The sequence below is a fragment of the Peromyscus leucopus genome, chromosome 6 (genome assembly GCF_004664715.2).
Source record: "Peromyscus leucopus breed LL Stock chromosome 6, UCI_PerLeu_2.1, whole genome shotgun sequence".
In the NCBI taxonomy this organism is placed as follows: domain Eukaryota; kingdom Metazoa; phylum Chordata; class Mammalia; order Rodentia; family Cricetidae; genus Peromyscus; species Peromyscus leucopus.
In genome coordinates, this window is record NC_051068.1 from 38,720,813 (window position 1) to 38,734,643 (window position 13,831).

At 38.6% G+C, this 13,831-nt stretch overlaps 2 protein-coding genes across 15 annotated transcripts in view; one reads left to right on the forward strand and one right to left on the reverse strand.

Annotated features, from left to right (window-relative positions):
* The window catches only part of Med12l (mediator complex subunit 12L), a 344,347-nt gene that overhangs the window by 259,109 nt on the left and 71,407 nt on the right, over positions 1-13,831 (forward strand). For all 12 annotated transcript variants that reach the window (XM_037206612.1, XM_037206616.1, XM_037206619.1 and 9 more), the window contains one exon: positions 12,551-12,698. In XM_037206612.1, the coding sequence (XP_037062507.1) occupies positions 12,551-12,698 (148 nt within the window). The remainder of the gene's footprint in view (positions 1-12,550; positions 12,699-13,831) is intronic.
* Positions 1,958-13,831, reverse strand: part of P2ry12 (purinergic receptor P2Y12) — a 43,372-nt gene continuing 31,498 nt past the window's right edge. Inside the window, exons 1-3 of one of the 3 annotated variants that reach the window (XM_028882187.2) lie at positions 12,311-12,557; positions 5,670-5,834; positions 2,050-3,994 (exon numbers count right to left, since the gene is read on the reverse strand). In XM_028882187.2, coding sequence (XP_028738020.1) covers positions 2,940-3,983 — 1,044 coding nt within the window. In that variant the 5' untranslated portion in view covers positions 3,984-3,994; positions 5,670-5,834; positions 12,311-12,557 and the 3' untranslated portion in view covers positions 2,050-2,939. Of the gene's footprint in view, positions 3,995-5,669; positions 7,110-12,310; positions 12,558-13,831 lie in introns of those variants that run through there. The other 2 variants (XM_028882188.2, XM_037206626.1) reach the window with 2 other exon arrangements.

Sequence of the window (13,831 nt, forward strand, 5' to 3'; positions counted from 1 at the left end):
GGAGTTCATTTTACTTTGAGACAGGGTCTTTCTAGTCCTGGCTGACCTGGAACTGGCTATATAAACCAGGCTGTTCTTGATCTTGAAGTGATCTTGTACTTTACCCACTGAGGCTGCAATAATAGTATAAGTCATGTCTGTCTGTCCGACTGTCCTGAATGTGTTCAGTAGTGGAGGAGTATGTGGTGCCTATTATTGCCTTTCAGTAAAGAAACCCAAAAGTGTGATTTAGGGCTTAATCAAAAATTTTATGCTGTATATACGTAGCTATAAAACATAGGTAATTCCACAAACACCTTGCAGGTTTTTTTCGTTGTTAAAAATCTCATAACCCTATCAGCATTATTTGTCTGTCTCTTGTAGAAAAATAACACAGTGAATTAGGATAGCCACAAAAGGAGAATTGTTCAGGTAGTCTGTTTCCCCAGCAGTCCCTCATCACATTCACACTCAACTCATGGGACCTTGATGAAGAGCTTTCATACACTTCCTGTTCTACACTTGGATGGTTTGGGGGTTACTGCTGCCCTTTATTTGTCTCATATGCAAAATAAAGTTTGATGGAGATAGTTGGCAGTGAGAGTCATCTCTGTTGCCCAAAAAGGGTGTTGTAGACAGAGAGTGAGTACCGTGGCAGAAATGACAATGGCTGTTTGTTCTGTGGTCCGTGTCACAGACTGTGTCCTCTTTTTATTACAGTGCTGGAGATTGAAATGAACCTGGGTCCCCAGCCTTCACATGCACATTTTTCAGTCTCTACCTCCATCTCCAACATCTGGTTCTTACTGTAGCAGTGCCCGAGTGGGAAGTGCAGCCACTAGGGAATAGTCGCCACATTAAGAATTACTTATCCTTAGCTTTGTACCAAAGTGTAAGTTGAGAAGTTGTATTGGGTTTGGAAAACATTATTGAAGTTCAACAAACTTACCTATACTAGAATTTACCCTTTTCATTTATTTTACATGATATTTAGATGTTATTATCTATACCATCATCTGTTGGAGAATCACCTCTAAGGAGCATCAATAATTGAGACAAATGCTTGTGAATTCCTGGGAATTTCCCTAATATCAGGTTTTTCCCTAGCCTAGTAGTGGCTCTCTCTATTGAGATATCCCTGTAATCAAATTGGTGAATACCCTAACTGTCATCATAGAGCCTTCATCCAGTAACTGATGGAAGCAGATGCAGAGATCCACATCCAAACACCGGGTCAAGCTACAGGAGTCCAGTTGAAGAGAGGGAAGAGAGATTATATGAGCAAGGGGGGTCAAGGTCATGACAGGGAAATCTACAGAGGTGCTTAAGGACACTAGACTGACAGCTGTGTGGCCTGTGTGAGACCAAACTAGGACCACTGCATGTGGGCAACAGTTTTGTAGCCCAGTCTGTTTGTGGGACCCCTGACAGTGGCACCATGATCTCACCCTGGTGCATGTGCTGGCTTTTTGAAACCCATTCATGTGGTGGGATACCTTGCTCAGCATTGATGTGGAGGGGAGGGGCTTGGTCCTGCCTCAACTGAAAGTGCCAGGTCTTATTGACTCTTCATGGGAGGCCTTACCCTTTCTGAGGAGTGGATGGGGGTGAGTTGGGGAGGGAGGGGGAGGGGGACTGTGGTGGGTAAGTAAAATAAATAAAAAATTAATTAAAAAATAATTGAGACAAATGATTTGAACTTCCATACATTGAATATTTTGTCTATATTAAAGCTGTCAAATATGACCCCAATTTGGACATTGTTGCTTATATGCATAAATCGTAGTGTCAAACCTGTCCAATGATTATGTACCAGTTCTGTGTTGATTACTAATAAAAAATAAAAATATCAACTATGAAATACATGAAACCTGACTACACATCTCACCCCCCTTTAATTACATGAGGACTTAAAATCACAATGTGATTTTTTTTCTGAAGAGACCGAAAAATAATACGTCATAAAGCTGTACTGGCCACAGTTCTTAAATACATTTACTGTTTAATATAGGAGAAGAAGTTTGAGCCATTGTCTCTAAACGTTTGAACAAAGAAATTCAAACAAAACAATACAGAATAAATGCAATTTTTATATAATACACATGATTACAAACAGGTAATGTCAGATAGTTCAATTGCTTTCTTATTAGTAGATGTGAGGTGCAATTTGGTAATTATAGCTACTTATTTTTTCTTTCTAAGCAGTGTTTTTGTCATTCAAGCAGCAGCCATTTCCAAAGCTGATTAACAAAGATAAGTGCCAACGATGGCACTGTACTGAGTAACCTCAGAATCTTAGTGAAGTTGCTTTCTCTAGTGTTAAGGAAGTAGTAATATATTTTCTTTTAAATATTAGAATGTTATGGAAGTTTACACTTAAGTTAATGGTTTATTCACTATATCTGTTCTTTATGGAAAGATACATCTTTAAACCTCTACCATCTTAGTGAGCATTTATACTAATTCAGGCCTCATCCAATGCCATTTCATTTGGTTTAAGTGTCTGTGCGGTTGTTGTCCCCCCTGTTACTATAAATGAGAAGTCAGTAGTTACTATGCTTGATGTATCAGGTCAAACATAAATTTTTCACTTATAACAAAAATAATACTGATTGGTAATGGATTTTAAAATGCCAGTGAATGTTACACTTCATGATTGCTCATTTTGCAGAAACTGGGTAAGGCATTAATTCTTTGTGGGTTTGCTTGCAGTATAGCAATAGGATGCTGTTTATTTTACTATACCTCTGCAGATAGTATTTTTCCCTTTTATTTTAAGATGGCATATATGTATGCAATATATCTAATATATATATTAGATAAAGATTATTTCCCTATTTTATTGGTTATCTAAAGAGTCATTAGCTCAGCTTCTTTTAAGTGAGTGTTACTATTTTTGCATGGTGATTTCCTCAGAGGAGTCTGCACACTACAGACTGAAGCAGCCCTCAAGTCACATTTTACATTGGGGTCTCCTCACTTGGGTCACCACTTTCCTGTCCTTTCTTTTTGTTTTCTCCAGAGGGTGACGTAGCATTAGAACACCTCAGCATACTTGTCAAGGAATTTCGGAAAGACTTGCAAAGAAAAAAATATATGAATGGGTCAAGGCAGGCGTTCAGGGACGTCAGCCACAAGGTGCTCTCCTTCACATAGAACAGAGTGTTCTCAGCAGCGCAGTCAAAGACAGCCCGCGTTTGGCTCAGGGTGTAGGGAATCCGTGCAAAATGGAAGGGAACAAAACAAATGAAGAACACAGCAATGATGATAAAAACTTTGACATTCACCTTTTTCTTGGGAACTTTGCCTACACCTCTTGTTCTTACATAGGACCTATAGAGTTCTTTTGTAATAAGACTGTAACAAACAATGACAATTAGGAAATTAATCCAGAAAATGACTTGACAGATGTAATTGACTATTTCATGCCAGACCAGTCCAAACTCTGACTTTAAGAAGGAACATTTCTTTATGTTCTTGTCTTCTGGCCTCCTGTTGGTGAGAATCATGTTCGGCAGTGAGAGGAAGAACATGAAGGCCCAGATGACAACAGAAAGAATCTTTGCACCCAAGAGGTTGCTGGGGGTGGAAGTTTTAAATGGCCTGGTGGTCTTCAGGTAGCGGTCAATGGTTATCAATCCAAGGAATGATATACTGATATACATTGTGAAATAAAACGTGACTGAGGTAACTTGGCACACCAAGGTTCTCAGAGGCCCGGCTCCCAGTTTGGCATCACTGAGAATTTTGAATGGAAAAGTTAGAATCATGAGAAGATCAGAAATGACTGTGTTCTTAAGGAAAATAATGAAGTTGGATTTACTGCGGATTTGAAAGAAAATCCTCATTGCCAAGCTGTTTGTGATGAGTCCGGCGAAGAACAGGACAGTGTAGAGCAAGGGGAAGAGAACCTGAGTTATCTTGTAGTCTCTGCTGCACAGGGTGACATTCCCAGGTATCAAGGTGGTATTGGCTGCAGTGGTGTCAACCCCAGACATCTCCATTGTGCCAGCTCCTAGAGTAGAGAGGGGTGTGAGTATATTTAGTCACAGGTCACTGGTTTGGTTGTTATCTCTATATGTAACTTTCAGAAGCACAATGTTGCTTAAAACTGGAGTTTTTTTTTTTTTTTTATCTTTATGGTGGCAGTTGGTAGAAATTAATAGAAAACTGAATTCCTGGATTTTCCACCTAAACAAATATTCCATCTCTAGCCAATTAAAATGCTATGAAGTGCATTGCATGATGTTATGGGAGCCTGGCGTTTGTGTTGTTGAATGTTTTTTTTTCACACTGTCATCTTAGTGTCTGCCCTCCTCTATGTATATAGGAAGGCATGCTAGTGATGCTTTGTTTATTCCCCTCAGCTTCTTTCCAGCCTTGTTAGCTTTTGTTTCTGTTTACAGCTCTCTTTCCTTCTATGCCTATGTTCTTGGTTTCATACTTTAGTATCATTGATAAATTCAATGGAAAAGTGATTGATTATGCGTTAGAATTATAAATGAAATACCAATCAAAGAATTTGGTATGAAATCACTGTTGGAAAGTTTATTCAATAAAATAAATAGTAAATTGTAGAAAATAAATATCCAAAAATATTTCTGTGTTTTGGGAAATGTTTTTGGCTGTGCATAGTCAGCCATGCAATCTAATATTAGCCTTACAGAGACTCACTGTTTACTCTGGAATATTTTTACCCATATAGTTCTCATTTTCAAGTGGTTCATTATGTTTGAAGTGTGTGTATGTTTTTTGAATATCATTCCGTGTGAACTCTAAAACAGTAACAATAATAGAAGGTGGCAGCAACAGCATTTGTATATGTAACCATTACTTGACATTTCTCAAAGCAGCCAGAGCATCATTCCCAGGTTTATGGTGTATTTAATGGTAGCTAAAATAAAATAGCAGAAATTGATCCTCCTCTGATCTCCTAGGTTATCACACAACAGACAACTCAAGGAAGAGTAGCAATTGACTTAAATGTGTTCTGTATGGCATCTAACTTGAGATTTAAGATGGAATTTAAAGTTTTTCAAATTTCCATCAAATAAATGAGATGATTTCTCATAAAACACAATTCCTCATATTCAAATACAGTTAAAAAAACCCCACATAACTCTCATATAAGACCTAACATGATATATAAAGATAGCAGATACTCGTTCCAAATGTCAACGGCATCCTTTAATTACTGAAAATTACACAGTTAAGAATATCACCAGGTGTATGACCTCTGCTCTCAGCACCTTATTCAGCACCTCAGAGGTAAAGAAGGAGAACCACTGAGTTCAGCCCTCTTTGCGATCACTAGTTCCTTTTATTGATTCATTGCTAGATCGTTTTGGCAATTCTACCTTAGGAAGGCTCATTGTGCACAGCAGGTAAACTATTTAACAACTCTCTTAACATTGGGAAATCCTGTTCCTTTTGTTTATATTTAATTTTCATTTCACAGTCAAAACATCAACATTCCTCCACGTTTAGCATATTTTTATTGAAGAACTTAATGTCCCATATCGCTAAGACTTGTATTTTGTGTTTTTATTAACTTTTAATGCTAATCAAAACATATGCTTCTGATTTTGTTAATTGCTATATAATGTTTTCTATTTTAAGAACAAAGTTGGAAAATATGCATATACTTCAGAGTGTAAGTATAAATCTATCAAGTGATCATGTAACATTACCTGGTTATTCCGTTGATTTTGAAGGAATTGGGTGTCTCCAGTAATTCTAGTTAGTAGAACTTGCAGGCTGGCATCTGGTGTTTCTCCTCAGTCATGTAGGTTAGTTGCCAATGCCTTCTGTGATAGAGAATCTGCTGAGTTTTCAGCAATGCAGTCTGGAGTGTTCTAGAGAGAAATAAAGGGAGAAGGGAAGGAAGAACATCCCAGTAGGAGATTACTTTCCACTGCACATTCAAAGCTGTGCAGACACTGAATCTGTCTGGTTTTAGGACTTCTGCTTTTATCTCTTGGGAAATAAGGGGGCAAAGGTGGCTGAGAAGTCATCTTTGAAAAACAGTTGAAGATACTGTTGCTTTTATCTAAAACCTGTCATAGAATCAGTAAGCTACAAGTTTTTTTTTTGGGGGGGGGATTTTCCATGCAAATAAGTGATAAATCCAAGTTGAGATGAAGTCTTCTAAATCTGTTCCCAGGAGAATGTTGCAAGCTTGCTTTTTCAATGTCTGTTCACCTGAAAACATACTGTGCTCAAAGTGGATGATGTGTGACTGTCTAACAAGTAATTCTATTATCTCAAAATGTGTGCTTCCTTAGGGATGGTAAGCCTTTTGCTCCTTGTTTTATCCTAGTTCATAATGTCATTACCTAAAATCTGTGTTTGATTAACGTCTTTGTGGGCAAAACAGCATCATCCCATTATAAATTATCAGACTCTCAAATTAAATTAGGAAAGAAAGCAGTTGTATCCATTGCCAGCCTGATTGCATGAAGCAGCCTTCATGATTGACCTGAATAGAACTTAATAAATGAAAAATGCTTTTTGTAGTTTTGAGTCTGTAGGTAAAGCTAATATTAAATTAAATCACCTTTGTATCACTGTTATATGCAATTCTTTAACTTTTATACCAACAAGGCAAAAGATACATTTGGAGTGAAATTGTAGGATAAATTTGTTACTGCTTTATATTTATATTAATATTTCTGGCGTCTGCAATTTGTGAAAAAGAACATGCATTGTGTACAAGCACAATATTTCCAACTGAAATGGCTTTCTGTTAGCAGTAAAATCCCTTGGGTAGATGCCTCTACTGGGAAGATATACTTGACTTATTCTGAAGTTTGAGTGTGTTAAATCTACTTAATGGTGTGAAAGTGTGTCATGGCAGCTCAGCATCACTTCAACATTTATTTTTTTAGAATGTGCCTTTAGGGAACCTACCTAGCCTCCATGAACCAGAGACCCCCAATTGTATTTAATTTTCCTTCCATGTGATGCTCAGGCACACTAAAGCATGAGGACCACTGGATTAAATAGACACAGGGCATTGTTACCACCAAAATTTAAAATCAAGCTATCAATTTCACTCACTTCAGCAGTATTCAGTTACATACAAACTGCAATTTTTCCATCACCTAGAAATAAGAATTGATTTTATTTTAAATTTTTGAAAAGTCTATGTGGTTATTCTTACCTTTATATAAACAAAGCCAATTAAACTGTTCTTACTTGCTGATTTAGGTGTCTGAAATACTTTTTAAATAGAGCTTTATGATTCAAAATAGTAGTTGCTAAAATTGGTTTTCTTATACTGCCATGAATAAACTCACTTTTATTTTATCATCAATTTTTGAATGAAGGAAACTGAGTAGAGCAGTCAGGTTAATTGGAGACTCCATCCCAACCCATGTTGTCTGGTCCAGAGCCACCTTTGTTTCTGAGACTCTCCCCGTACATCTCTGAGGTCTCTCTCCTCTTCAGGGCCCAGTGAGAACAGAATGGCTGAACTCCCTTTTATCAAATAAGCACGTTACTTGCCTTTATACCCAATTCTAAACTCTAAGATATTTATAGTGTTTCTGAGATCTCTGTTAAAACAAATATTTGGAAGGAGAATTACAGGTTACTGTTAGTGAATCAGTCTGCCACATTAAAAGAAATTCAACTCAAGATTCCTAAGTTATACTTAGGAATATAGATTTTCAAATCCCTGAAACATTCTCAGTAGGGATTTGAAGAGTCAAAAGAACTTTGACTTAAGCCTGCTTAGTCTCTCTTCAGATTTTAAGTGACAACCACAAACACCTCTGTCTGAACCTTCTCATATTTTCTCATTGGGGACAACTGCCAATTTCCCCTTTGGTCACCTGACCATGAAAGTCATGAAAATACTTAGGTGAAAAGTATTTTATCCTAAAATTCTGTATTATTATATAGCATAATTAGCTGGGCACATCACCCTCTCCTGTCAATAAACAGCATCATTACATATGCTTTAAAATAGTATTATTGGGAAATGAAATTTAATTTGATTATTTTGTGATCAAGATAATTTGGAAAATTGAGCAGAACTTTTATTTTAAATGGTTAATTATTTTGCCAAATCCATTGAAGATAATACTTTGTGTTCATCTGAAATCTGTTTAATTCAGATAGCATTACTCTGAGGCCAGGAAGCCATTTCTTGAAGTGGTCCTTGTGTATCTATGTTTGGGCAGAAGAATGAAGATGTACTTAGATATTTGATTATCAGTTGGGATCCTTCAATTCTAATGACTTTTATCATTTTGGTATCAATGAATTTTTTGACTGAACACATTATATTGGGGCATCACTCTATTAGCCAGCTTAGTTTTTTTTGGTCATAGTAATTTAGCTTGTATAAATAATAGCTTTCAAAAATAAGCAGTCTTGGACATTGTAAATATTAAGCAAGAAGAAGGTTGTGTCTTATAATTCAAGTATCTGCCAGCCTTGTCTTTGCTTGAAAGAAGAGAAATAGTGTATTGTGAACTCTGTGCTACTGGAGAACAAATATTTCCTTTAGAAATATGTTTTTTCTTGATTTGTAAGAAAGGGTACTGTCACTTAGGCATAGTTACTGATGAAAAGAAGCTGTCAATTTTCCTGTCCTAGTAACACATTCTCTCGCCATGTGCACATCCATTCACTGTTCTAGCACAAGGCTTACTACTGATGGAACATTTGTCTGAGTTACTTCCTGAACAAAATTATAGGGTTATAGTGAAAGATTCAGCTGAGAGATGCCATGGTCAATAGCAAGTTTTGAGGGTTTTTAACTTATTTTAAAAATAGATTTGAAGATGTAAATGCTTGCTTTATTTTTGTTTCTATTGTGTTGTTGTTGTTGTTGATTCATTCATGTAGAGCTAGTGCTAGAGACTGAACCCAGATCCTCCCAGTTGCTGGGCAACTGCTCTGGCATTGAGTCTTACTCCCTGTCCCTAATTCTTACTTTTTAAGACTTGGTTTCTACTGTGTTCTCAGTGATGAGGTGGGGCATTGTATTCCATTTATCGTAGTGCATGGTGGGCTTCCACTTAAGTATTCAAATATACAAAGTGTGACTTCTATGTATTGTTTTATAAGGACACTTGCATGTAATTCATCTGCTCGTTGTAAGTTTTCCAGAGAAAGGAGCATGTTCAGAATGCTTTTTAAAGACCTATCCTTAATTATTAACTAATTCTGATATTCTGTGCTAAATGAATCACTGTAGAAATGTCAGAATGTAAGATCAGAGGAAGGAGAACACATTACTCCAATGACCTCAGCTTCTATCATCACACACTGTGAGACATACACTTTATAAGCACATACATTTTGGCCATTATTCTTAATGTTTATTTTGAAGAAATCAAGATGACTTAGAGCAGACCTTAATTTGGCCAACTCCATTATTTCTTCCTGAGGATGTCTGTCTCAGAAGTTATTATGTCTCTCCTTTGCTGTTGGAAGGCCAATAATAGTTACTACTATTTTCCGGATAACTTAAGGAAGTCAGTAAGGTCTTCTCCCTGTCGAACCCATCCCATCTCCTTGCATGCTGTGGAGTGGCTCCATTACCTCTCTCTCCATCAGGACTGTGCCTCCTGGGTCAGTCCCCCAAGCACACCAGTGGCTGACTGGCTTCAAGGTCCTCACTTCTTCATCCCCATGCGCTGTTTTCCTGAAATTTCTCTCCCTGTGCTTGGGTAAGGCAGTGTCCTCGTCTTCCCTGTTAATCTAGACAGTGGCCCATTGTTCCCCCCTCTCATCAATAGTCTGCTCTGTAAACTTGCTGTCCTTTGAAGGCGTCCTTGTTTGTGTCATCAGTGGAAACAGGAGTTGGCTGTTGATGACTCAGATCAAGTGTTCTTTTTTAAAGTCTTCCTGCTCAGCTCCTAGTAAACCTGAGTCACTTCTCCGCCACCTCTGCCCCTCACTCCTTCCCCAGCAGCCCTTACTTCAGCCCACTGCGTCCTGCTGTGCCATCTGCACAACTACTCTGGAGAAACTCCTCTTTCGAGGTATACACATGTTTTTAGTAAAATAACAATAATAATAACAACAATAATAATAATAAAAAATAAAAACAGACGTGACACCTAAGCTGACCCCTTACCTCCATTGGTCCCTAGTGGACCGTTGGCTGATGGTCCCTATTGTTGTGTCTCCCAGCCTGATTTCTAGGCCTTGCATGGCTAGAGCATCTTAGTAAGTACAGAAGCACAGATGTGCATCCTTTAATGGCTTGTTCCTGTTCTCCACCATCTTAGCTACCTACTTTTCTCACCTAAGTAGAAAGTGGAAGTTTTGCATCTCTCTCAGGACTTAATGCTGTCCTTACTGCCTCAGCTCTGACCACCATTAGTGCCCACATCAAACCAAATACTCATTAACCGTACGCTTTCTTGTTTTATCCCCAACAATTGTTTTCGAATCGATTCAGTGAAATCCAGTGTTATGCACATTCACTCATTGGACCCTGACGTCTGATACTTTTCTACATTAGGTGCCCATTAGATTCTGCTTTCTGTTCCTCACCCCCACAACTAAATCTTTGTTCACCACATAAACATGAACTTTCTATTGGTCTCTCACTTCTTTAACTTTCTTAGCACTTTAGCAGCCAACTGTTTCCTACAAAACAATGATTTTTGTCTTCTTTTCTTCCCTTCAATCCTCCATTAGCCATGTTTGTTCTGTATTCTACTGACTTCCTTTTTGCTTGGTGTGCTCACCAAGCATTAAGGGCCAACTTGGTGCTTACTAAGGAGAATAATGGTGGACTCAGCAAGACAACCATTGATGACAAAGAACAACAACCTAGAAAATCAATGATTTCTGCCTAAGGAACGCTCCAAACTCTTCTTCCCCTTCCTAGTCCCTGTGTGCTAAGTACACTGATGGACTCCTAACACTCTACTGGTAGGCAGATGTGAGCAATTTAGAGCTTGCATTTTAGGTGGCAGGAAGAGCTTAAGCAGGTCTGTGGGAAATGTTGATTAATGCAGTACAGTGTGGACTCTGGGTGTGTGTGGGGGAGTGGGAGTCTAGCATGTGAGCAGTGAGTACCATATGTGTGTGTGTGTGTGTGTGTGTGTGTGTGTGTGTGTGTGTGTGTGTGTGTGGTGCTCTAGGGCATTGCATGTGCGCATATGTCTCGCTTATTCTCACAATAAATAGAAGATTGCATTACCCTCTTCTTCAGAAGAAGATTCTGGGACTAGGAACTAGGTTTTTTTTTTACCCAGGATTATGGAGTTTGTTGAGTGTCATGACTAAGATACATTCCAAGCTCTCTCAACCCTAAGCATGGTATACTATACGGCTGTGGCTGTCCTGTGTTGTTATTAGTGTGTGGATATTTTATCTTTCACCAGCCCAGTTTGGACCTCTATAAGTCTGTTTGGACAATTGGAACATTAAAAATTAGCAGAGGAATATAAAAAGATAAGTCAACAGGAAATGGAAATGTGTATTATTTCTAGTCCAGTGTCATTGAATTGTAGCCTGAAGGCAGGTGTGTAAATGACAGAATTGGAGAGTGAACATGGTGCTTCCTCACCAGCTGCAGGAGCATGGTGTTTGTTACTGTATGAAGAGAACATACAGAATTCTGTGGGTAACACTGCAGTTCCCCACTTCTGACTGTGGCTAATGATAAAACATAGGCAATTTTCTTCCCCAGGGAGGAATTCTTTAGGATAAGAGGTGAGTAGGAAGGGGATGCCTTAGTATGGACAATGTTATACAAAGAGTAACAAAGGGGGAGATATATTAAAAGATCCAACTGAAAAATAAATAACTTCATTCAGAAAGTGGAAAACAAAAGATGTCAAGGAGAAATTAGCATTGAAAAGTTTGAGCCAATCCTAGGAGTTAGGCTAGTTACAGTTGGACAGTTACAGCTAGCTAAGGGTAATCCAGCTCAGTGCTAGATTCATGTTTATTACTCCGTGACTCAGTAATTTATTTTCTCACAAGGAAAAAACAGTAGAGCTTGGATTTGCCATGATCATTGGAGGAGTCAGGTCTAAATGGAAGAGTGATAGTGAGCATCTCAGATTATGTATTTCTAGCTACTTAGCTTACGCCTAATGAACTTTACACTTTACTTTTTCTATTATCTGCAAATAAATACTAATATATCTAATACAGTAATGTTGAAGTAAGTGTAGTATCTTTTTTTGAAGGCCCTAGCACGATTTTTTCTCCTAAATATAAAACACACACTATTGCTGTATATCTAAGACCAAGCTCACTAAGGAAATGATATTTTTCTTAAGGAAATAGTATCATCATTTTATGCCATGTTTAAACTTAGATAATGAAAAATCTTTCAATAGCCAGAACTTACTCTGTAGGGTACGCCCACATCAAATGCTTCAGGTCAGCTGGCACTTTATTATTTTTTACTTTAGCATGTTCCAAACTGGAAAAACAGGGGTGTTGCCGGTGGAGGTTGAGGTGAATTGCAGAGCAGGCAGATGCCACCCCCACAAGCAGGCATGGAGAGGCTGTGATTAGTGTGTTTCAGGAGTATACACTGTATCCCCAGCCCTGCAAACCAGCTTCAGAGGCATTTGCTGTTTTTCAGGATGAGTCTTCAAGTCATGAATGTAACCAGCGCACAATCCTTCTCTATGGAGTCGGGAAAGAGCGTGATGAAGCCAGGCATCAGCTGAAGAAGATTACCAAAGATATCCTGAAAATCCTAAACAAGAAGAGCACCACAGAATCAGGGGGTAAGGAGCCTCAGTGCCCTGGCTCCCCTTGCATTTGTTTGTGTTCCCTGTTCTCACGGGCTTTATCAAAGTGGTCCACGTCACTGTCCCCAGTGCTTCCTCTCTTGAATGACTGTCACACTGAGATATGAATAGGCACATTTACATTGTAAGGTCTCGTGTTCATTACTAGCAGCCTTTCTATTAATTCACCACCATCGGTAGGTAGATACAGTATGTTTTGTACTTTTTCCTGTGTGTACCATGTTTTCTGTGGTCATCCCCGTGGATGACGTACTGAATAATGAGATGAGACACTGGCTGCAGACAGTCCTTTCTTTGCATCGTTTTATAAGCTTGTGGTTTTTTTTTTTTTTCTCTGTTCTCTCATATTTCATGTTGGATGCCAATCATGGTATAGTTGATGATTTCATGTTATTCAGAAGGATAATGGCGATACTAGTCATAGCTAAGTCTGTCACCCGATAATTCCCAGTGAAAGAGGCAATTTGATCTTTAATAATGCCTTTTTGACTTAGAAATTTCTTTCCCCATTCTTTTCACATAGTCCCCCCTCCCCAGAGCTTTGCCCTTGTATTGTGTCATCACATTGCACAATTGGAGTCCTCTAATTATCTACTTCATATTTGCCTAATTACTCTTTTTGAGGTTTACATCATTTCATAGTCATGACATGGCACCATTTTATACCTTAGCACCACCACTGGTCTTCCCCTCTGTAACACTTCAATAATATAAAGGAGGAAAGGGTTGCATTTGCCCCGTGCAGAGAGCTCACTTTCCTATGTGAGGTTTTCCTTCTTGGGAAGAATCCTCTGGGAGCCCTTCCCTTTTTCATGACGTTAACTGGATAAACTACTAGGGCTTGCTTATGTATACTAGACTTTTCCTAGAAGTGGAAATCATTGAAGTAGATATTTTTTCCGCCATCAACGTAAGTGTACCTGCCTGAGCAGAGCAGGACTACCTGTTTGTGTTTCAGCCTGTTTTCTGAGGGACAGCATCTGAAGCTTGGAGGACACAGTGGCCCTCATGGGTGATCTCCATCCTGTCCTCTGGCTCCCTTCCCTTGCCAGTTCAGGGCCTTCAAATACACCAGCATTGTGAGAAATGACCAGGAGCTGAGAAAGGGA